At 44.5% G+C, this 25106-nt stretch overlaps 1 protein-coding gene across 2 annotated transcripts in view; it reads right to left on the reverse strand.

The window, feature by feature from the left end:
- GAS7 (growth arrest specific 7) overlaps nt 1–25106 on the reverse strand; it is a 368988-nt gene that overhangs the window by 113245 nt on the left and 230637 nt on the right. For both annotated transcript variants that reach the window (XM_083148154.1, XM_083148153.1), the window contains exon 3: nt 11637–11714. In XM_083148154.1, coding sequence (XP_083004280.1) covers nt 11637–11714 — 78 coding nt within the window. The remainder of the gene's footprint in view (nt 1–11636; nt 11715–25106) is intronic.

Consider the following 25106-nt stretch of genomic DNA (forward strand, 5'->3'; position numbering starts at 1 on the left):
TTACCTTGAGCCAGCAGAAATTACAGGTGATGTCTATCCCGCGTTCTGACTTGTTGAAACCCAGGAAACCTGATTCGGGGAATGTACTGCCTTGGACCACCACATATTCAGTTGCTAGCCCTATATTGCAATATGCTTCTAAGGCCCTGTGGCCTATGGTCAAACATGATCCCGATTTACCTGTATTTAAATCTACACGCCCGTTAGCAGCTTTGAAAAGAGGTCGCAATCTACGCGACAGGCTGGTGCGCACTGACATTACGGGACTTAATGTACCTAGGCCCCCGATTGTCTACACCAAGCCACCGGGCTGCTATAGCTGTTACAGTTGCACCACTTGCAAGTATATGATGCCATGTAAAAACTTTAAGCATCCCCATTTAGACAAACACTTTGATATCCGACATGTGCTCACCTGTAGAACAGAGTTTGTGGTTTACATTTTAGTGTGCCCTTGTGGCTTATATTATGTGGGCCAGACCACACAGTCTTTCCGCACTAGAATGGCGTTACACAGATCTGCCATTGATCTTGCCCAATCTGGCAGATCGGTGGATCAGCCTGTGGCACGCCATTTCAAAAGTATGGGGCACCTGCTCTCTTCATTAAAGTATTTTATTATTGATCATATCAAGGATTCCATGCGTGGTGGTGATAGGGCAAAGGGCCTGTTAATCACAGAGTCTCGCTGGATCTTTAGATTGAACACTATTGCCCCTAAAGGGCTGAATGATAAAATTAGCTGGAATGCGCTTACTTAATATCTCTGCTATGTGTTATATGTATGTATGTCTCGTCTGTCTCATTTTGAATGTATTTTTCATTGTATTTTTTGGTATTGCATTGATCTATTGACTACTGTTATTGTATTACATCATATGAAATATGTTGTCTTTGCCTTTTTCCCCCTCAGGTCGGCGATTGTAGGGGCAGCAGCAGTGGCTTGAAGGCCGGCTGTGAGTGATGGAGTCCGGAGTGAAACGCAAGCGGCAGGCGTTGGGTGGCAACGGCGCCGCTTCCTGGATCTGGATACGTGACGTCATCAGCCTGTGTCCCGGCTTCTGCAGCGTGCACCCGGTCAATGGACGCCGCGGGGCGGGAAGTCTGCTAGACTAAGGTATTTATGTCAGTTTTGTGCTGTGATTTTTTGCTGTAGTCGTGTTCTGAAGAAGGGGGTCAAACCCCGAAAGCTCATTTCAATACACGTTTGTATTGTGTTTTCAAACTGCTGTTTCCCAAGTGCCTTTATTCCTTTGGAGTTGCTATATATATATATATATATATATATATATATATATATATATATATATGTAGAAAGAAATTGGAGAAAAAGCGCAGATATGAGCAAAGTGTAAAACAAATTTTACTAAAAGTGCAGGCTCACATACATCAAAGATAACAGCAAACAGCTTGCCACAGTGATATCCAACACGGTGCACCAACGACTTGAATAGCCGGGACCAGCCTTTTCGCCGCCGCCAGGGCCTCCGTGGTCAGGAAATTTTTTTTTTTTTAAAGTAATCATTAAACATTTTATGATATTTTTACATATTAGCATATTGTGCAGATTTATATTGTGCAGATTTATATTTTCTATGTATATGCATTTTTTGTATTTTTGAATTGTTGTATATTAATTGTATTGTATTATATTTGTATTTTTATGTATTGATTGTATTTTACTTATGTGTGTGAGAGGCACATATATTTTTTCTTTCTTTGTGTCTTTATAAATGGTTTATTACTGCTGCTAGGCAATTAGCTTTAACGATGTTGATAGGTATCAGTGAGAGCTTGGAGCATGACTAAAGCAGCTAGTCAGCACATCAATATCAGCTGTGCGACCTACTATAAGTATAACACCAGTACTTTGGATGGCTACACCCCCTGACGAAGTCCCCAGATGACGAAACCGGTTGGGCGTGGCCTAAACTGCCAACGTTGTGCTTTTGGAGTTCCTGACCACGGAGGCCCTGGCGGCGGCGAAAAGGCTGGTCCCGGCTATTCAAGTCGTTGGTGCACCGTGTTGGATATCACTGTGGCAAGCTGTTTGCTGTTATCTTTGATGTATGTGAGCCTGCACTTTTAGTAAAATTTGTTTTACACTTTGCTCATATCTGCGCTTTTTCTCCAATTTCTTTCTACATGTGATTTGGACAATTAAAGCTAAGGTCTGGCTTTATTTGGAGAGAGCTGCACTACATCCTGACCCAAGGACGCACTCCTATTTTCTGAAGCTTGTGGCTGTGCGCAGTCTGGATCTACATTTTGTATATATATATATATATATAATGATCCGAGTCCTCGGCACTCCCGTCCAATGCAGTTGGTACCGCTCCTGGGGCCTTCCTGTGGGGGAACAGATTTTGGTACTTGTTTCCTAGCACGGCCACAATCGCGGGCATTTGCCCATTTCACATTCTTTCCTATGTGAGATGGACTTAATCAAGTCCATCTCATCTTGTGCCATTATAATGGCACAAGACCGACTCGATGCTCCCGATTTCAATGTTAAAAATTATTTTAACATTGAAGCCTATGAAAAAATCGCGGGCATCGCGTCGGTCGCGTCGGGGGCAATGTTAATGGTAGCGACCGACGCGATGCCCGCAATTTCGCCTTTGCCGGCAAAATGGACCTGATTTCAAAGGAAATCGGGTCCATTGCGGGAATCGTGTACCTTAACTTTAAGGTACACGATTCCCGCAATGGACCCGATTTCCTTTGAAATCAGGTCCATTTTGCCGGCAAAGGCGAAATTGCGGGCATCGCGTCGGTCGCTACCATTAACATTGCCCCCGACGCGATGCCCGCGACTTTTTCATAGGCTTCAATGTTAAAATAATTTTTAACATTGAAATCGGGAGCATCGAGTCGGTCTTGTGCCATTATAATGGCACAAGATGAGATGGACTTGATTAAGTCCATCTCACATAGGAAACAATGTGAAATGGGCAAATATGACCCATTTCACATTATATATGGCCCCGTCGTCACCCCACGATTGACGCGAACCCGAAGCGTGGCGAGCGCAGCGTGCCCACGAGGGGCGGCGGTGCGCGTCCTCCGACCTTTTCATTCCCCTACTATCCACGTCGGCGTGGAGTTGAGAATATAAAGTGTGGCGAGCACAGCGAGCCACCGAGCCTGAAGCGTGGCGAGCGGACGCGTATACCTGTGAAGTTATACACGTACGCTCACCACGCTTCGGGCACGGTGGCTCGCTGCGCTCGCCACACTTTATATTCTCAACTCCACGCCGACGTGGATAGTAGGGGAATGAAAAGGTTGGAGGACGCGCACCGCCGCCCCTCGCGGGTGCGCTGCGCTCGCCATGCCGCCCCTCGCGGGCGCGCTGCGCTCGCCACGCTTCGGGTTGCCGTCAATCGTGGCGTGGGGTTCAGGGTGTAAAATTGGGGGTCTAGGGAATATTTTACATTGAATCCAATGTAAAATCGGGTCCCAGGGACTCTATTCACATTTGATTCAATTAAAAAATCGGATCGGTCGCATCGCATACGATTTGGTCGCATGCGATGCGACCGACGCAATTTTTACGACACGACCACCCCGATGGAAATCGGTGTGGCCGTTCTAGGAAGCAAGTACCCAGATTTCCACCAACAATGTATGGGACAGACCAGGCGGCACTCAAAAGACTTTTTCAAACTATATTTTTAGTGAAAAAAAGGTGCATCAACGTTTCGGGGTTCAGGACCATCATCAGGATCCTGATGATGTGGTCCTGAACCCCGAAATGTTGATGCACCTTTTTTTCACAAAAAATATTGTTTGAAAAAGACGATGTTTGCGCTACTGAGCAAAACATGGTGGGCGCGCAAAAATGGTGGGCGCACCCAATGAAATGCTGGCTGTGTCTGAGAAAATTCAGGCGTGTTTATGCCTGCTAAAGGCGGGCATATGACAGCGCCAGCCCAGAAGCGGCTGTTTTGCTCGCTGCCACCGAGTGAGTCCAGGGTTACATGGCGGCTGCAGGCACCTGGGACAAGAGGAAAAATCATTACATGGTAAGTGAAAATCAAATGATTTTTCTTCTAGACAGCCACACGCGAACGGATGTGTACCTGTACACATCCCCTGCAAACCCCTTCATAAGGTGGGATTTCGCGGGGCAGGAGGAGGCGGCTACCTGCTCTCTGGGCTTAGATAGAAAAGCAGGGGCAGCAACCAAGTACTAATGCTGTGGCTACTGTTGATCAATGTAGTACTAAAACATCTAGCAAAGCTGGTTCAGGAGGCAGAAAGTTTAGCACCTATCACAATGTTCCAAAACAAAAGAGTAGAGGTGTCACATTAAAACTGACAAATTAGTGCACAAAAATAAGAACACCAAGGTTTAAGAACAAAATGTGTGTTCACAAAATCCTCAGCAGTGTCCAGGAATGTCCACACTAGCTATGTGTGAGTCTGACATTCATACATAGCTCCTTTAACACCTTCCATCATTTCTACACCATGGCCCATATTCAGATCTGATCGCAGTACAAATTTGTTCTCAAAATGGGCAAAATCATGTACACTGCAGGTGGGGCAGATGTAACATGTGCAGAGAGCGGTAGATTTGTGTGGGTTATTTTGTATCTGTGCAGGGTAAACACTGGCTGCATTCAGGGCCGGTGCTAGGGTGTCCGGCGCTCTCCTGCAAACCATAAATTTTGCGCCCTTTCACATTGCCATTGCAACAAGCTGCAGCCCGATTGTGGGAGCGTATGCAACATGTGATCCTATTGAGGATCTCGGGTGCATGTACATGTACACAATCTCAGTACTGTGTACGCAAAATGTTACAGGCACTAAAGGTGCCCATACACGCTGCGAGAATTGGCTAGATTGTATCGCACGGCATGCATGCGGTGTGTGTGCGATGCGTTCCGAAAGCAGTGCAAAAAGTATGTGCAGCACATACTTTTTGTACTGTGCAATGCGATGCCTGCAGGAGTGCACATCGCTATTGCAGCGTGTATGGCCACCTTTAGGCACATAACCCAGCCCATTATTTAAAAAGTGTCTAAATTAATATTAAAAAAATCTACAATTATTTAAACATTTGTTAGAAACATGCATAATAAAATACTTACTGTTCTTTTGCTGTTTATGGGCGGGATGTACTAAAGGGAAAATGCGGTAAAACCCCTGTTTTACCGCATTTTCCTATGTATCATCACCGGTTCGCCCCGTTTTCGCTGGCCAGGGTATCGCCACCCAGAGGGTGGCGATACCCTATAGAAGCCTATGGGCTTCTTTCGCCGTACGCCGTCCGCGCACCGCCCCCCCCTCCCGTCCTCCTTTAACCTCCTCCTCCCCCTGGTGTCACAGCCGGGAGGACATCCGGCTTCAGGGGGGAGGAGGAGACGCAGGGGGACGCTGGCAGCCGCCGGGAGGTGACGGAGACCCCCGCAGCCCACATCACAGGTATCGCGGGGGTCTCCATTACCGCAGCCCAATGCTGGCCGCATATGTTAGTACATATGCGGTAGCATCGCGGCGGCTGCCGTGCGAAGGGCGGCGATGTATGTTGATACATCCCGCCCTAACTCTTGTGCAGTCCCTCCCTGCCTGTTCGTCATTTGACAGCTGACAGGCACAGGGAGCAATGGGTAGGGGGGGATACGGAAGGGACATGTCATACAGGCATTCACAAACAGCGCTACATGCCTCAGCGTAAGTGTCCGTGAGGAAGAGGGGGCAGGTCGCAGGAGGAGGACAGTGTATGCGCTGTGCAGGGAGCAGCTCTTTATACTGCCGCCTGCCCGCTGACAGATAGGTGCTGCGGGCAGCATGCATGAGGCAGTGACAGTGAGGGCTGAGGAAGCTTTAGCAGAGCAGGGAGGGAGATGGCGCCTTTTCAGCATGGCGCCTTCCTGCTTTGCAGGAGCTGCTGAGTGGGTAGCGCCAGCCCTGGCTGCATTTTAAATTTCAGTTTCAACACACTGCACTCAAATGTAACTCTCTACACATGTTACATCTGCCCCACCTGCAGTGCACATAGTTTTGCCCATTTTGAGAACAAATTTGTACTGGGATATCTGAATAAGGGCCCATTTGCAGATATGGAGATAAGCAGTACAAATAATGTTGTTGATGATGATGACATAAGAGAAATTGAGGGTACAGGTTGAGACTCCCTTATCCCGAGCATGGCTCCGTGGTCCCGAGCATTACTGATAAGGGATGTTTCCATTTTTTTGGGATTTTTTTTTTAAACATACTCACCTGGTCCACCTGATGGTCCCCTGGATTCCACAGTGTACCTGGCGGCCTTCAGGAACTTCTTCAGCGGTCCCAGGGGTGCATTGCGCAAGTTTGCAAGTGATAAAAACCTACGCGCACTCGTGCAATGCCACCCTGGGACCGGAGATGGCACAGAAGAGGATCCTGCAGCCCGCCGTGGTCGCCAGCGGACATGATAAATATCAAAAAAGGGGTAGGGGGAAAAAAAATCACGAAATATTCTGAAAAACCATGGTTTTTGGAATATTTCGGGTTTTGGATATTCGTATACAGGATACTCAACCTGTACTACTATGGAAGTGGAACACGATGAAGAGGATATTTGTGTACTGTTGAACTCTAATGAGGAAAATGAGGACCAGGATCTTGATGATGTTTTTTGTGTAAGTCAGCAACCAGTGGCAGCAGTTTTGCCTGTGATTTAAAAAAAACAAAAAAAACAACAACTCTGCCACCGTTTGTGAAAGCATCTGCTCCATTTGTAATACCAAAGTTTGTAGATGTAGGGACGATAACCATCTAGGCACATCCGCCATGTGACATAATTTGTGGAGAGTTCATGAAATGTAGTTTACAAAACTATAATAATTAGGTGTAATTAACACAATTATCATCAACGTCCTCATTAGTGATCTGAAATAGGCTTTCCCCCCAAAAAAATTGTGGGGGCCCAATTAAACCAAGCACTACAGCCACAAAAATGCTTGGTTGGTTTAAATACTATTTTGTAGCAACTAAGAGAAAATAAATAAAAGGCCTTCATCAAAAAAGGATTGTTCTACTTAAGGCAGATGATTGATTCACTTATGGATAGATTTTCAAATTTACATAAAAATCAATCCTTTCTTACTTCTCATCTGGTTCTTAATTAATAATAACATTGTTCTTTCTATGAGGTGGCATAGCTAAATAAATGGCCATCCTGTTTGCCACTCTATTACCATTAAGGTTCATGTTTTAAGTTGAATAGCCAGGTGTTTGTGCCACCCACTACTATCATTAATGCCCCTTTCAGACCGCACTTTTTAACCGGTATTTTGCCGTTTTTTAACCGTTTCAAAGCGGTTATATGTGCGGTCTGAAAGCTGCAGAACCGATATACCGTTTTAAAAAAGCAATTCTTTTAAATGGTTAAAATGGAGGGTCCTACCCGTTTCAGACCCGGTATTTTGGAACCAAAATCAGGTCTGAAACGGTATTTAGGACCCAGCCAATAGGGCGTCCGCTCTGTGCATATCTAATGAGCGGACCAGTGTGTCATTAGATATGCACAGTCAAACCCAGGCGGCTCGCCCCTCCTGCACCCCCGCACTTCATTGCCCCGAGTAATACTCACATGTGTCCGCATCTTGGTACCTCCAGGCAGATGGGGTAGCAGGAAGTCGGCGGAGGACAGGGCAGGAGAGTTCTTGTGGGAATGGTGCTGCAGGTGGTGGGACGAGGACACCAGTCTCCGGAACATGGTGGCGGCCGCACCGTCACCTCAGCGGCTGCAGCGGTACTCCTGCTGACGTCACCTGCGCAACACGCGTCACCATGGAGACCTTACAGAACCCGGCTGGCCGAAATCTCCATCCAGGACCCGCCACTGACGAGGTATTGTATCCCATCCCCCCCCTCTAGGCATTTGAACCCCCCACCCCCTGGAGGCACCCACTTCCCTAGAGGCACCCCGAGTTCTCGCCCTTCCGGATAAATGGCACACTTTCACACCGCAAACCTGCTTTAAACCAGGTATTTTCATGCGATGTGAAAGGGCTCTGACCCATTTTTAAAAACGTTTTAAATACCTGGTTTAAGCAGGTTTTGCGGTGAGAAAGCAGTCAGAGTCAGCATATTTTACAACAACATTTACATACATATTTACTAACAAAAAACAATAAAAAGGAGAGGCAGTGTCCATCCTACGTGAACTAACGTGGTTGCGGCTCATGTCGCTGTGGAGCACACACGTAAGCCTGGTTATACGCACCACTTGCGTCACCGGAAGATAGCTTAACAGCCACTTCCGCACATTTGGAACGCACGCTGACTAGCGTGGCTAAGAAGAATAGGAGAACACCTGAGTATAAACCTTAACAGGTGAGTAAGAGTTTTTTACGGGCTGTGATTAGTTGATTGAGGCTATGGAGGAGGAGTCCCATGGGATAATAGCTGGTGAGGGGGTCAGTGTTTGTCATATATATATATATATATATATATATCTCCTTATGCCGGCACTCTAATTCCGCAACTGCTCCGGTGCTGGGTCCACAAACATTCATATACTTCCAAATCAAGAAAGCACTCGGAGACTGTATAAATACAATACAACTGTATTGAAGTGGTTAAGTACTTTCGGCAGCGTACTGCCTTCCTCAGAACCTCCTACAGCAATTACATAGAACAAACATTGCACATATATACCCCCCAGATCTTACCTGTCAGCAGCGTCTCCCGCCGCGTGCACCGTCTCCCGGAAGTCTTCTCAGCTGATCTTCCGGTCTCCGCAACAGCGTTGCCATGGTAGCAGCAAGCTTGCTTTCCACCAGCTTCCAACTGTGCGTTCCACCGCCTTAGACAGCCGAGACAGGCTGGGCAGGGTTTGGTAACAACGCACTCTGCGGGGGTCAGCATGCCATACAGGTGACCTAAGTTGCAACACAACAGTATCATTTAATACATTGAAAGACCGCATATAATATAATGAAAGAAAAAACAAAAACAAGAAACATAAAAAACATAAAAAAACGTGAAAAATGACATGAATAAAACAATTACAGAAAATCAACCACTGCCACTGGTTAATTGCCAATAATACAGATAAATTTATACAAGGCTGTTCCAGTTGATCTTGTCATTGAGGCCACCTGGCTTGGTGGTCCCCAAGCGCAAGATCCACTGGGACTCTCGGATAAGTAAAGCCTTCGCTCTATCTCCTCCACGGTTAGAGACAGGAATTTGATCTATCATAAAGTACTTCAGATCCTCAAGCACATGGCCAGCGTCCCTAAAATTTCTGGGGACAGGCTGGTCTATGTCCTTCCCTCTTAAAATCATACTGATAGAGGACCTGTGTACCCCCATCCTCTCTTTAAATTTCCTAATTGTTTGACCCACGTAGTATATGTGGCACGGACATGTAACCACATACACGACATGAGTTGAATTACAATTAAGGACCTGACGGATGTCATATGTTTTATCAAGGTGGGGATGTTTAAATGTTCTCCCTGCTACAAGGAATTTACAGGTGACACAAAGACATTTATAGCAGCCGGGGGGTTTTCTAGTCACATTGGGTAGACACACATTGATATCGGTCACGTCAGCATGGACAAGACGATCCCTCAAGTTCCTACCCCTCCTGTAAGCCAGAAGAGGTCTGACACCTGCTAGGGAAGGCAAGTCCCGATCAGTGCCTACAATGGGCCACAGTGCTTTCATGGCACGGCCTAAGATAGGGCTAGCCGTAGTAAAATCACTAACAAAAGGGATGGTTTTACTGGGCTGTTTGATTTTAGTGGCAAAAAGTTCCTGTCTGTTTTTAGAAAGAACGGTGGCTTTTTGTTTAAGAAGGAGCTCAGTGTCATAACCCCGGGCCCGGGGTTATGACACTCAATGTGTCCTACCCAATGTGACTAGAAAACCCCCCGGCTGCTATAAATGTCTTTGTGTCACCTGTAAATTCCTTGTAGCAGGGAGAACATTTAAACATCCCCACCTTGATAAAACATATGACATCCGTCAGGTCCTTAATTGTAATTCAACTCATGTCGTGTATGTGGTTACATGTCCGTGCCACATATACTACGTGGGTCAAACAATTAGGAAATTTAAAGAGAGGATGGGGGTACACAGGTCCTCTATCAGTATGATTTTAAGAGGGAAGGACATAGACCAGCCTGTCCCCAGAAATTTTAGGGACGCTGGCCATGTGCTTGAGGATCTGAAGTACTTTATGATAGATCAAATTCCTGTCTCTAACCGTGGAGGAGATAGAGCGAAGGCTTTACTTATCCGAGAGTCCCAGTGGATCTTGCGCTTGGGGACCACCAAGCCAGGTGGCCTCAATGACAAGATCAACTGGAACAGCCTTGTATAAATTTATCTGTATTATTGGCAATTAACCAGTGGCAGTGGTTGATTTTCTGTAATTGTTTTATTCATGTCATTTTTCACGTTTTTTTATGTTTTTTATGTTTCTTGTTTTTGTTTTTTCTTTCATTATATTATATGCGGTCTTTCAATGTATTAAATGATACTGTTGTGTTGCAACTTAGGTCACCTGTATGGCATGCTGACCCCCGCAGAGTGCGTTGTTACCAAACCCTGCCCAGCCTGTCTCGGCTGTCTAAGGCGGTGGAACGCACAGTTGGAAGCTGGTGGAAAGCAAGCTTGCTGCTACCATGGCAACGCTGTTGCGGAGACCGGAAGATCAGCTGAGAAGACTTCCGGGAGACGGTGCACGCGGCGGGAGACGCTGCTGACAGGTAAGATCTGGGGGGTATATATGTGCAATGTTTGTTCTATGTAATTGCTGTAGGAGGTTCTGAGGAAGGCAGTACGCTGCCGAAAGTACTTAACCACTTCAATACAGTTGTATTGTATTTATACAGTCTCCGAGTGCTTTCTTGATTTGGAAGTATATATATATATATATATATATAAATGAAACTATAAAATAAGGATGATCTCTTCTGCATAATGATGTCTTGACAATGGTCTCTGGGGATCTGAAACATTGAATGGAATTAAGATGATTTTGCAGTCGTGTGCCACTACTTCATTATTTGCTTACTGCCAATGTATTTTTTTACTTTTCTTGTTACTGTTTTAGGTGGGACCTCCAATCTTGTGCACTACCGCACATAAATGGCGTCTCTGCTCCACCCTTTATGATGGAAGGACATGCTCCTGTGAATGTCCGACTATACCTCAATAGAGACAGTGTTCCAGAGGCCAGTGACCCCAAGTAGTTCCACTGCAGCACCACTGCTATACATATATATGTGCAGATCCAGTGTTTGTACTCCACTGCCACCACTGTATGTACAGACATAGGTGCTTACTCCCACCAGTAGCATACCATCTGCTCTGCACCGCTGGATCCGGTGCATACAATATATACTGTGCGGTGTACCTGCTATACATACCTGCTGCATTAACTATGTGTCATCCTGTAAACCTGTTCTGCCTGTTTAATAAACCAGAGATTTGGTTAAGTAATCTACCTTGTGTGACTAACTTCATCCCACACCACTGTCACCTATGCTAGCTATAGGATTGGCCAATATTTCCACCATGTGCACTATTATTAATGACATAACTAATTATATTATCCAATATACGTGTAGTAGTCTCTAAAGATGCCCAACAGTACAAAGATACAGTAAATGTGTTACCTGTAGGTAATGAGGTCTTCTTTACTAATGGACTTTTTATGCTCACAGGTGAACTGTTTGGTCTCTCCCACGTTGTCTCTGTAAAATAAAATTTTAGAATTACATAATTTTCCAATACAAGTACTGTATATGAGCTAACAATATGGATGAAATATACAAAACATGCAGTACCAGAAAAGCCTTAATAAACAATAAAGACAAATAGAATATATAGTGGTTGTGTCTACTTAACAAAGCAACTTAATTAGGAGCACTTTTTAATCTCGCACGGGATAGAAAAATTGATTTCATTCAGGTACTATATGTTGTCTGGTTGGGTTTATACCAAGGCCAATTTCTGTCAGCAAACATAGAAAATGTTATGGCTTGAAAAGTCCTGGTAATGGGCGTGAAACATGTTTTCACATTTCAAAAAGTTATTTAATCAGGTTTGCCTAGACTGCAGTGAGAAGTGGCAGCAAGAACACAGTCTGTTGACTGTCAAGCCCCTAGGTCACTGGGCAGATAAGTGTGGCTGGTCTACTCACTAAAATTTGTGTGGGTGGGCCTGTTCTTCACAGCAGCTAAAAGGGACACAGCCTCGTGGTCCCAAACCCAGGTTTTCATCACTCCGCAGATCCGGGAGATGCAGGTTGACCCAAGAGACCAGTTAGTATGCAGTGCCGATTCCTACACTATGACAGGATCCCGGTGTTACACGTAATGTTAAAGTGCAACACATGAGTCCGCACTTTGGTGTCTCATCTCGGTAGGTGACACCTGGGTGGGGCCCACACTCTCCGCACCATATCAGAAAGATGTCAAAATGTACGAACAACAAAGTAAATACAGAAGTTATCCAGAATTGTTATTATTTTTGACACTTTTGAAAACTAGATCCATTCATCCATTATATGGCTTCTTATTGGACCTCCCAGATTTAATGATCTAATGCAGAAAAGTACTGTAGAGTATATTCGAATTCATAAAGAAACCCTTTGTTTAACCAAAAAGGTTGTTCTTTTGGCACAACGGCTTCACTGATTGATTGGTAATCAATATCATGGTACAGTATATAATAAGCAAGAGGGAAAATCTCTATATACACATACTGACATATACATAATTAGTATCAAGTGAAGAGTTACCATGCATTGTCAGATGCAGTCAGGAAACTATTACATTTTTGTCTTTTTTTTTTGTATTAAAAGATGAAACTGAAGTATTTGATGCTCCAGCTTCCTCTGATAAAATTATGTGTTGTTTTTTTCCTACAGTACATCAATCCTTAACCCTTGCCAACATCTGTGTGAGAGATGTGCAAAATATCTGCTAAAAATACCAATGTCGCTCACATCTGTTATATACATTCAAATAAAAAATGTTGTGTAAAAAAGATTATATTCCTTACACAGGGTAAACATTACAGGTCATTATGTGAATAAAACTATGATTGCTTGGCAAATTTTCACACCCATTTTCAAAAGGTTAAGCAGTTTTAAGAGTTCTCAGCTATTGTTATTCCGTTTTCAATAGAAATGTGATTGGCTGATCAGAGTTGTAGTCACCTAACAGAATATTTGCAAATTTTCCAACTTTGCCAGGCGGGATAGCAGGTACTGCCACGCCGGAGGTGTGCCCACACCCGTAAAAGAGGTGGTGTCATGGGCAGGTGGGCATGGTCTCTAATAAAGGGGCAGGGCCTCACGCCCACCGCTCCGTAGATGCCAAGCACATACCAGTTATTCAGCGATCACCAGCTGCTTTGCAGAGAAGAGCAGCAGAGATCACATGCTCTCCAAAGACCCCCCCACCCCCTGGCATCTAATTAGCAGGATTGTCTTGCCATAATAGGAACAGTTAGGAGGTATATAATAGTTTCCCACTACATCAGCTGTGGGGGTGCAAACTCCTGCAGGGAAAAGCAAAGTACAGTATGTCAGCCACAGAGGAAGTCATTCCCTAGTAAATGGATTGTAATCATTTTTATGATTAGTAAATAAGCCTAATATCTGCCACAACTGACTAGAAGTAGCTGGTTCACCTTAATTTATAACCATAGCTGCAACCATATATTTATATCCCCATGCACTATTATATTTAACTCAGAAAACCGTTGAATATACCCCATTGTTATTTTAGGAATCTGGGCAACAGGCAAATACTAGCCTTGAATTGCATTTCATCAAATTTAGCAAAAATATAGCCGGAGAGTCCCCTTAAATTGGGACTCTCCCATTTAAATCTGGACAGTTGGAATATATGGACTGGTACCCAATTAATAGATACACTAAGTACAGATTCAACCAACACTACCTCAGACCTGAAGGGAGAAAGACTAGATACAATACGTAATATAATTTACCAGTAAACTAAAGGCCACCATACATTAGGACGACAAGTTGGCCCCAACTTCCTCTGAGCTCTATCTTGCAGCTCCCAGGAGAGCTCACTACATTTGGCACTTGATGTGCCATTTCTTTACAAGTGACAAATCGCATGTAATGTATCACATGTAAGCCCGGGAAGCTGCAGGCAGGGGTTGGCAAAATTGAAAAATGGTATTCAAAAGACTGAGCGGCCACTGATTGGCTGAGGGAGCTCTCTCAGCCAATCAGCGTCAGCCCAATCTTTTGAATAGGATTTTTAAATTCTCCTGCCACACCCCACTCCCCGGACCCTGCACCGCACCAGATGTAAGACATCTTGGGTGCTTAGCACCCACGATGTGCCGCTGATGGCTGCATATATACTTATGTGCAGCCTGTCCGACCTCTGACTCCAATCCCATGCGTACGAGACCATGCATCGCATCAGATGTCATACACTTGCGATTTGGGATGATTTCTCGGCCCAATCCACTGGAATCAGGAGAAATTGGGTCCAAATGGCGTCATGTATGGGGGCCTTAGTCTGTCACAGAAAAAGCTTCATTTATTCTCAAAGGTGATAATATCACATTCATAATTGTCTACTCTTCCATAAAAGTCTAGACTTTAGGGAGTACTTACAAGAAAACAGGGAACCCTTGATCACAGTCACTTCCCTAGTAAAGTGGTCATGAAGCTTTGTAAATCGCATTTTGCCCGATCACCTGATGTTATGATGCAAGTTGTGTCACCACATGCCTTACAGCCCTAGCCACTTAGAGAGATAATGATGTTTTGGTTTCTATCAGACAGGGGTTGTATGCTTTAGTCTCACCCAGCAATGTAGTAGATGCAGTCAGCCATCACTAGCCCGGGTGAGGGTAAGAACCTCTCAGCAGACACGAGGGTCTTGTGATTCTACTACTCCCTTGAAATGAAAGTTTATTAGTTTTTGCTCCACTGCAAGCACCCAATAAATAAGAACTAGACAACACCTCAAATTAAAAACACAATTTGCATGAAGGATTGATACCCTGTTTAGTCGTGAATTAATAATGTTGTTTACTGTGCTTTGCTTTTCAAATAAACTGGTGGGAGAAATGAGATAAGCATGCTGATGTTTCGCTAACTGGTCCATAGCGGTGATAAGTGCTTATAAAGGGAGAAATATTTCCAGTCTTAAAATACTGACACAAGGGGTGGCCCTGAGGATATAAATATGAGAGCGGAGATACTGCCAACACTGAATGGTGCTAAGAATTTATTAGTCCCGTATACTGCCAGAGCTCCACCTCCCTCCTCCTTTATAAAGGAGCCTGGAAGTGTGAAAATGATTAATGCTTTCTATTAAGTCTGCATTCATGCTGATGTTTGCTTCTATTTAACACATGACACTTGAACTGTTAAATGTTTATCTAGAGTATAAAGTCTTCTGAACGCTGGCTCCAATCCCCTTTGTGGTCAATCACTGCAGCTTTATAGGGTGAAAAACTTTGATTTTCCAAAACAAACCTGGTTATAATAATATAAATGTATTAATAATATATACCCATACTTTCAGATTCATGGTAATGAGCACATCTTCTCAGCTATCTGGGAGGTCCGCTTGACAAAGTAAATATATATAGATCAATTAAGTGGAATTCTGGCAAGGTCATAACCCAGAGTGTCACATTTTGTGCAGAACAGCTCTGATAACAAGTTAATGTTCAAATACTGTAACTGCAGAAATGGGTGTGGTTTGAATAGACCAGGGGTGTGGCTTAACTTGCTCTCATTTTCATTCTGAAATCTCTCCTAGCAAGTGGTTCAGCAGGATAATTCATGGCATTCCATGTATTATGAAAGAGAGACCGTGTACATGTTATATTCTTCCAAGTATGCAAGAACACGCTGTACCTAGACTTCCTCTTTGTGGTCCAGAGTATTCATAAGGAATTCAATATTCAGAGTACTTTGAATTTAGGATCTAGTTACTGAAATCTCCTTTCTTAGCATCCTTATTATCAAAACATATCATTGATGCATCAGGCATACTGACCAGCCCAACCAGACTAGCTATCTGGCAATTCGGGGAAACAGCAGATTGGACGATCGCTTGATGAGTCTGCCCCTGTGGGCCAGGAATAGTACTAACTTCCTGCTATGACATGCTAGCATCATGCATGTCTGTGATTCTGGATCCATTAGTATAAATACTGTTCAAAACAAATAAAATCGATAAAACTTATGAAAAAAATGTAAACAATATTTTACAAATGATGATTTCGGCAACACAATGAATTGAAAAGTTTTAACAAATATTTATTAAAACATAAAAACAGATAAAACTGTGTATACAGTCAAATATATAAATCCATTCTCAATTTCTTCATGATTGATATGGACAATAACCCTGGTTATGATGACAACCCAACGCGTTTCGTCATAACGACTTCCTCGGGGGTATATGTTCCAATCCACTGATTAGATGGAATTGGAGTTTTTATGGATGTAAAGGTCCCTTTAATTATATTAAGGGTGCCTCAATTGAAATACATGTAGGTCCAAAACAAGGTAGATAAGATCCTGACAAGATTTGGAACTACAGAACAAAGTAACCAGCAACAGCGTGCAGCATTAGTATGTGTGTTCCTCTGAAGACCAGGTGTGGGAGGAAAAATTCTCATATTTTATTAGGGATAAGCTTAGTATTTTTTCTATATTTTTTCCTGCGATATTATTGGTTGTTTGGAACACACTGTAAAATTGGCCCAGAGCAATTGTGTTTTTGACTTCCTAAAATAGCCTTGGAAGTCGAGGGTTGCTGGACCCCTTAATCAGGCCCTGGATGCAGGTGACGAACCTGAATAAGGACTGGCAGGTTGGTACTCATTTCAAGAGGTTGCATCACTAGTAGGTGAACTAGATTGAATGTGATTTGCGATTGCAAGATGAACACAAATATTTAAAGATGCCAGTCATCTTCTGTTAACAGCTTAAAACATTCTTAAAAAGTCCAGTCAATTTCAAATAGATTTGATCAGCACTGCACCCATTCTGTGGCCACAGTGTGAGCTCATTCAATATTGCTACCAATGCAGGGCTGCAACCAGATGCCCATGGGAGGTGGAGCTGCTGTGGCTCATTATGCACAAAAGCCATCGTCTGGTGAAGGTGGGCATTTTTGTTACTGCCTGCCACTGTCCCCTCTGTCCCTGCTCCACACAGTGCCACTCATCTACTCATGCTGCTGCTGCTGCCTCACTTATATGAGCTGCATGCCCCAAGGCATTCCAAATGCCCTAGGCATTTGCCTAGTTTGTTTATGCCTTGGTCCACCTCTGGCTGCAACTAGGGGGGGGGGGGGGGGGGTTCTGGATGTGATACTTTTAAGTACATGCAAGGGAGGAGGGAGATCAGTGAAACCAAATTATTGCCTTGCCCCAGGTGACTAAGTTGCAGCCCTGAGCAATGCCACAGCGTACATTACTTGCCCACAACCTACTGATCATGTGACTTAACATAAGTCGCCTGGCACTCTGGCAAAAGTTCAAATGAACCTTCATAATATGTGTAATGGCATAATATCTTAAAGAGTGGTTGTCTATTGAGCACACAAGCCATTGATTAACCTCAATAGCCATTTCTATTCACTTCATTAACTTTATAACAATGAGACATGAGATCTCGGTCTGTGCCTAGACTGCAGTTCATGGTTTTCAAGCTGGAGATTTTAGGCAGGCAATAAATTGCGTGGACAATTTTGTGCAAATCTCAAGTTAATGTCATTAAAGTTCATAAGGCTGAGATATATTCTGTATAATTGCCTCTCGATGTACGCAGTGCTGGCAAACTTTAAATAAAAGCAAATTAGTGCATAACACAGAATCGTCTATGCCATCTTCATTAGATTGGTTTTCAAGGTGAGGAAAATGATTTCTATTACTCACGTTTAAACTAATTTAACTCTTCATTTTAAAACCAGGTTGATCTGTATTGAAAATGTGCTCATTTGTTATCGTAAGGTAGAAATAGATAATTGTCTTTCTCCTGGCTGCGCTGTACCGACTGATAAAGTAAAATGTGCACAATGCAGGTGAAGAGCAATCGCTGAGTTTAACAAGCTCCAGCTAATCAGCAGTGGCTAAAGAGCCCAAGTTTAATCATGCACAGCATATCTTCACAGGTGCGAAACACAGCTGGAAACAATTACTTTTCATTCTCTGCAGAAGATTAATTTTAAGACTTATTTATTCTATTAAAATCTATGCTTAACACACTGGGTGCCTCGGATTGAAGGTCCAGGACCAATTACATCGATGGCCATTGTAATAGGCAAAGCCAGTGTTTGTGCTTCCCATCATAGAACGTGGACAAACAGAAGCGAATTCTGTCTCTCACCACATAACTGACCCTAATTTACTTAAATTAATATGGTTTATCTGGATTTTAAAATGATAAGCTTTTGTTGTAGGGGTGCTACTCTAGGGCAGTGGTTTCCAACCTCGGTCCTTAAGTACCCCCAACAGTTCGTGTTTTCCAGGTCATCAGGCAGGTGCATAGGTGCACTCATTATTCAGTGACATTTTCTCTAGTAATTCTGTTTGGAGACCTAAATATATGAACTGCTGGGGGTTCTTGAGGACAGAGGGGCAGATGTATTAAGCCTTAACAAGAGATAAATGCAAGGGTGATAAAGAGATAAACGTCCAGCCAATCAGCTCCTTACTGACTTTTTTTAAACACAATCTGTAACATGGCAGTTAGGAGTTGATTGGCTGGACATTTATCTCTCTTTATCACTCACCCTTGCATTTATCTCTGGTTAAGGCTTAACACATCTTCCCCAGAGTTTGAAACCACTGCTCTAGGGCACTGTGATTGAGAACCATTGGCTTAACCTCTTCAAAAGAGTGGGGAATAGCATAGACAGGGCCTTATTATAGAAGGGGCAACAAGGATGGTCACCCCAGGGCCTCCACACAGTCACCAGAATTAATGTAGAATAGAGCACCATTTTGCTGCTGGTTCTCAGTTTCTCTAAAGCCGTTCAGCTGTTCTATATACAGCGGCCACAGTGCCCTGCCCACTGTCTCACAAGATGATGACATCTCGCAACACTGACTATGTGTCCCAGTAGGAGTGATGCTGCTTTGGGTATCCTGGCGCCATGTGTTGACTTGCAGTCAGGCCAGTGGTTAGTGGATACAGGACTAAATGCATTTTTCATTTATTATGTGATTGGCAGCCTCAGCTTTGGTTTTGCCTATCAGAGGCGGCTGCAGCGCCTACCAAGTAGTGCAGGGGGAGGAACACAGCACATATATACATGCATGTTATCATGCATCTCTTATATATTTGGCTACATCTGTCACTCAAAGTGTGTCTGGAGCTATAACGCTGGGTGGAGCCTCTGACTCACATGACAGAGAACCAGCCCAGTGAGCCCACAGACAGTGCCAGACACCCTCTGCCTCTCCATGTTACACAGCAAAGACACAGCTACTCAACAGACACACCAGGTGAGCGCCCCACACCTCCATACCTCCCAACATGACCCTCTCCAGGAGGGACAGAATGCTCTTGTGGACTTCCATCTTAATTTATGATTGTCATCACCTGTCATTTTAAACAGGGTAATTGATAAGAAAGGTGTTTAAGCACAGGTGATGGTAATCCATAAATTAAGAAGAAAGTCCAGAAACAGAGCAATGTGTCCCTCCTGGAGAGGGTCATGTTAGGTATGCACCTCCCTCCCTCCCCCCCCCCCCATTCACGGCATCCCCACGATTAAATGGCACATGCAAAACACTGACATGGCTATGGTCGACAATGAAAAAGGTTGACAAGATTTATTTTTCACTTTTTCAATGTTTCCATATTCATTCTCATGTGTCGACATGGACACCAATGAAGTGCCACACTTATGTCAACATTTACATGTGTTGACCTTTCTGTGTTGATTTTTTCTTGTGGCGATTCGCGGCACCCCCCGCGACCCCCCTCCCGCGATTTGCAGCACACCCCCCGCAATTCGTGGCACCCCCGGTGACTCCCGCGATTCGCGGCCCCACCCCATGACACCCCCCCCCTCCTGCAATTCGCGGCACCCCGCGACCCCCCCTCCCACGATTCGCGCCAACCCCCCGGGGCCCCCCTCCCACGGTTCACGGTGCCCCCCACGACCCCCCCTACCGTGATTCCCCACCCCTGACCCCCCCTCCTGTCATTGCAGCAACCCCCCGCCCCCGCGACCCACCCTCCCGCGATTCACTGCAACCCCCCGCGCCCCCCCATCCCACGATTCGCGGCACCCACACCCCCCCCCCCGCAACCCCCCCTCCCGCAATTCACGGCATCCACCCACGACCCCTCCTCCCGTGATTCGCGGACACCCCTCACCTCCTCCCTCCCCCTACACCCCCACCCCCGCGCATGATTCACGGCAACCCCAGGATTAAATGGCACATGCAAAACACTGGCAAGGCTATGGTCGACCATAAAAAAGGTTGACATGAGTTTTTGAAGATTTATTTTTCTTTTTTGAATGTTTTCATATTCATTCTCATGTGTCGACATGGACACCGATGAAGTGCCACACTTATGTCAACATTTACATGTGTTGAACTTTCTGTGTTGATTTTTTCTTGTAGCAATTTTTTTCCAGTGACAACTATGAACTATGTGCACGTCAACCCGCCCTCCGGCCAATAGAAGTCCAGGGGGTGGGCTTAACACCACACTAATGTATAATGATTCCTGGGCCATGAGGCTCTCCCGATTAAAAAAAGAGATGGGGATCCCCATCAACTAATGCACTTGCTTACCAAGAGGCAACACACTGCTAAGTTGAAAGTGGTCATCCTGTGAAGAAGGCAAGAGGACATAATGCAATGCAAAACTATTGTCTTAGAAATGTGCTCAAGAAAGAACAACATACACATTACACATGGCCTGTAAGAGTCGAAGCCAAAAATCAGGGGCAAGCATCCAAGAATGCTAACAGAGCTTAAAGGGTTGCTGGTAGCACCATTAACGGAATTATTTAACTGGTCACTTGCTACAGGCGTAAATCCAGAGGACTGTAAAAGAGAGATCGTAGTACCACTGCACAAAAGTGGGATCAAAGAATATGCAAACAACTAACCTCTGTTAGTTTCTGGGAAATTGTTGTGGATTATCTAAAATCCAGCAGTTTACAGGATTCCAAACAGCATGTATTTACTTGGGGGTAATCATGTCAAAAAAACTTTGACATTTTTGATTTGTTGACAAAAGTAAGTAAGATCCGGAGGGGGGCTGGGGGGTTAGGATACATACTGTCGACTACCTGTCATCATTAGGCCCTGATAAACTTATGACTTATTGCCACAAATTGTGAGTTTATAAAACCCATAGACCCTGTGAATCATGACATTATATCCCCTATACTACCCATTTCTATAGGAGTGATCACAGTGCAGGAGGATCACCCAGTGTTCCAGGGGACTGGGCGACTCCCTGAGCATTTGGGAGTTTCAAGTAAATTTCAGGAGAGTAAATACAGTAGTATAGGATTGGATATCCATGATTTTCTTTCAGGCAAATTAATTGGGTTAATGTGAAAACCTTTACCTTTTGATCCATTTTTTTTTCAGCTGAAAAAAAAAAAAATTGGCTTTATAGACCAACCACTCAGATCATATTTGAATTGTTCATTCTAGCACCCGCTATGTTTGAAAACCCATGCAGTTCCTCTTCCCTGCCTGAGGTGTCGCTGTCTGCTGTGGTGTTTCTAGCACAGGTCTGGTTTGCATATCAGTGCTGATATGTAGACCACACTGTGCTAGAAGCACTACAGCAGACAGTGACACCCCAGGCAGGGAAGAGGAACTGCATGGGTTTTCAAAGATAGCGGGTGCTAGAATGAACACTATATTTGCCTACCTGACCCTCTCTATGAGGGAGAAAATGCTCTGTTCCTGGACATCCCTGGTAATGTAGGATTGCCATCACCTGTGGTGAAACACCTTTCTTAGCAATTAACCAGCTCACCACAGGTGATGGCAATGGAGAGGGTCAGGTAGGCAAGTATGACTCAGATTAAGATTTAAGGAAACTTTAATAATCTTAAATGTGGCCTGATTTAGAGTTGGACATCCATCCAAATTTAGGCTATTGTCACAGCCGATGCAATGGGTACATAGACTCCCACTGGCAGTGTTTAATCTGCCAATTTGCTTGCAAAGTCACACCATTAATTGCAACCTTATGGTTACGCAGAACATCCATACGAACATGACCGCCAGTGGCACTGCAACTGTGTCTTTGGACAACACTACATGACCACTATTGGGTAAGATAACCACATTCCCTCTCAAAGGAACGTCCGTTTAAATTGCCTCTTTCCACCTCCAAATTCTCTTACCACAAATGGTAACCACCAGGAGGCATGTGCAGTGCTACTCAGATGCAAGTGCAGACTTCAACGCATTGGCCACTTGCGATCACTATTGATGCCACGTCCACCACTGAATCAGACTCTAAATGTTCCACTTCACTTCTAGTCACAGAATAACAAAACCCCTCGTTTTGATAAAATGTACTTTTGATAAAAAGTACTGTGCTTTCCATTTGGTTTATTATTTATGAGGGCTTTTTTAGTCAAAGGCTAAATCCTCTTCAGTAACAGTAATATCAACACCTGCAGGCTATAACAAAGGTCAGCCAAAATACAAAGAGAAAGAGTGCAGTAACACAGCATAAATAGAATTGTGCTAAGCACTTGTTTAAATTAGATAAATGCCAAAATGTAATTGTATTTCATTTTATAATACACGCTAATATAATACTTTGATCATTTTAAATGATTCAGAGAGTACAGGATATTGCGTCTGGGTGAATAACTGGAACAATCTCTTTTGGACATTGTTCCGCAAGGGAAAAAAATAATACTCTTAAGATTGGGTTCTAAGGGGAAGAGTTATCAAATCTTGGAGAGATAAAGTAGAGAAGATGCTCCTAACAACCAACTAGCTTCTATCATTTTTTTCCCTTTAGTACAGCCTGTGGTACTTGTGAATTATCCGGGCTGCCGATTTTGTCCTTAAGTTTAGTTAATTTAAGGACACCCGACCGACGCGATGCCCGCGATTTAGCCCCAAATCGGGGGCATCGCGTCGGTCGTGGCCGTTATAAGTACATAGACTCCCACTGGCAGTGTTTAATCTGCCAATTTGCTTGCAAAGTCACACCATTAATTGCAACCTTATGGCCGCGACGCGATGCCCGCGATTTCCCATAGACAGTAATGTTAAAAGACACGATGGACCCGATTTCCCATAGACAGTAATGTTAAAAGACACGATGGACCCGATTTCCCATAGACAGCAATGTTAAAATAAAATGACAATGTGAAATTGGCCAATATGGGCATTTCACATTGGATATGTTTTTAAAAAAAATGTTTCATGGCCCCCCACCACCGTTAACGCCACCCCGCTATTGACGCCAACCCGAAGCGTGGCGAGCGCATCGAGCCCGCGAGGGGCGGCGGTACGCGTCCTCCGACCTTTTCATACCCCTACTATCCACGTCGGCGTGGAGTTGAGAATAGAATAGTGTGGCGAGCGCAGCGAGCCCCGCGAGGGGACGCGGATACCTTCACAGGTATCCGCGTGCCCTTGCGGGCTTCACAGGTGTCCGCGTCCCCTCACGGGGCTCGCTGCGCTCGCCACGTTTCGGGCTCGGTGGCTCGCTGCGCTCGCCACACTATTCTATTCTCAACTCCACGCCGACGTGGATAGTAGGGGTATGAAAAGGTCGGAGGACGCGTACCGCCGCCCCTCGCGGGCTCGCTGCGCTCGCCACGCTTCGGGTTGGCGTCAATAGCGGGGTGGCGTTAACGGTGGTGGGGGGCCATGAAACATTTTTTTTTAAAACATATCCAATGTGAAATGCCCATATTGGCCAATTTCACATTGTCATTTTATTTTAACATTGCTGTCTATGGGAAATCGGGTCCATCGCGTCTTTTAACATTACTGTCTATGGGAAATCGGGTCGGAAATCGGGTCCATCGTGTCTTTTAACATTACTGTCTATGGGAAATCGCGGGCATCGCGTCGCGGCTCCTTATAACGGCCACGACCGACGCGATGCCCACGATTTCGGGCGCGATGAAAAAATCGGCAGCCCGGATAACTCACAAGTACCCAGCCTGTAAACTAAAGAAGCCGATTGCTTGGTTTGGGCAACATGCCCCCAGAGGTATGTATTTCTAAAAAGGAACAAAGTGTGTTTCTCCATATACACAAATGAGAAATTATTGTTGAGCGTCTTATGTACCTGCACCCAGGGGTATATTACGAGAGGAAGGGGCCTGTGTTCTGCCTCCACCTTTGCCCCCCAACTCTCTAGCCACCTGCCATTAGAGCTGAGCACTAGAAGATTGAAGCAGTGAACTAGATTCTACTGTGCAGCTTAGCAGCACATTCCCCTGAGGTTTCTCTACTGTAAAACGTAATCTTCCTGCCGATTATGCAGAGCAGCAGTTGCCGGTGGGGAATTCTGGAGAGTAAAGTATTGAAAAATATGGATGCAGGGTATGCGGCATGGGCCCCTCTGAACCAAGGGACCTGTCTGCACAACACACCATGCACCCATTATTGATGGGTTGGGTCTGAAATACTGGCAGCATGGATTCCAACAGTCAGAAGACAGTAGAATCCCGGTGAACAAAATGCCGACACATCCTAGCAAGTATTTTCTACACTTAACCCCTTCCTGACAGAGCCAGTTTTTGCGTTCCTGACAGAGCCATTTTTTTCAAATCTGACATGTTTCACTTAAGTGGGGATAACTTTTTTTTGCTTTTACTTATCCCAGTGATTTTGAGATTGTTTTCTCGTGACACATTGTACTTCAAGTTAGTGGTAAATTTGGGTCGATACAGTCTGTGTTTTTTTGTGAAAAATACCAAAATGTCGTGAAAAAATGGAAAATTTTGCAATTTGCAAAATGTCACATTTTCTGCTTGTGAGACAAATAAACATACCACTCAAAATAGTTAATAACTAACAAAGACCATATGTCTACTTTATGTTGCAATCATTATTACAACCTCCTTTTCATTTTTTTGGACACTAGGAGGCTTCAAATA

This window comes from Crinia signifera, chromosome 6 (genome assembly GCF_055691185.1).
Source record: "Crinia signifera chromosome 6, ASM5569118v1, whole genome shotgun sequence".
NCBI classification, from domain to species: domain Eukaryota; kingdom Metazoa; phylum Chordata; class Amphibia; order Anura; family Myobatrachidae; genus Crinia; species Crinia signifera.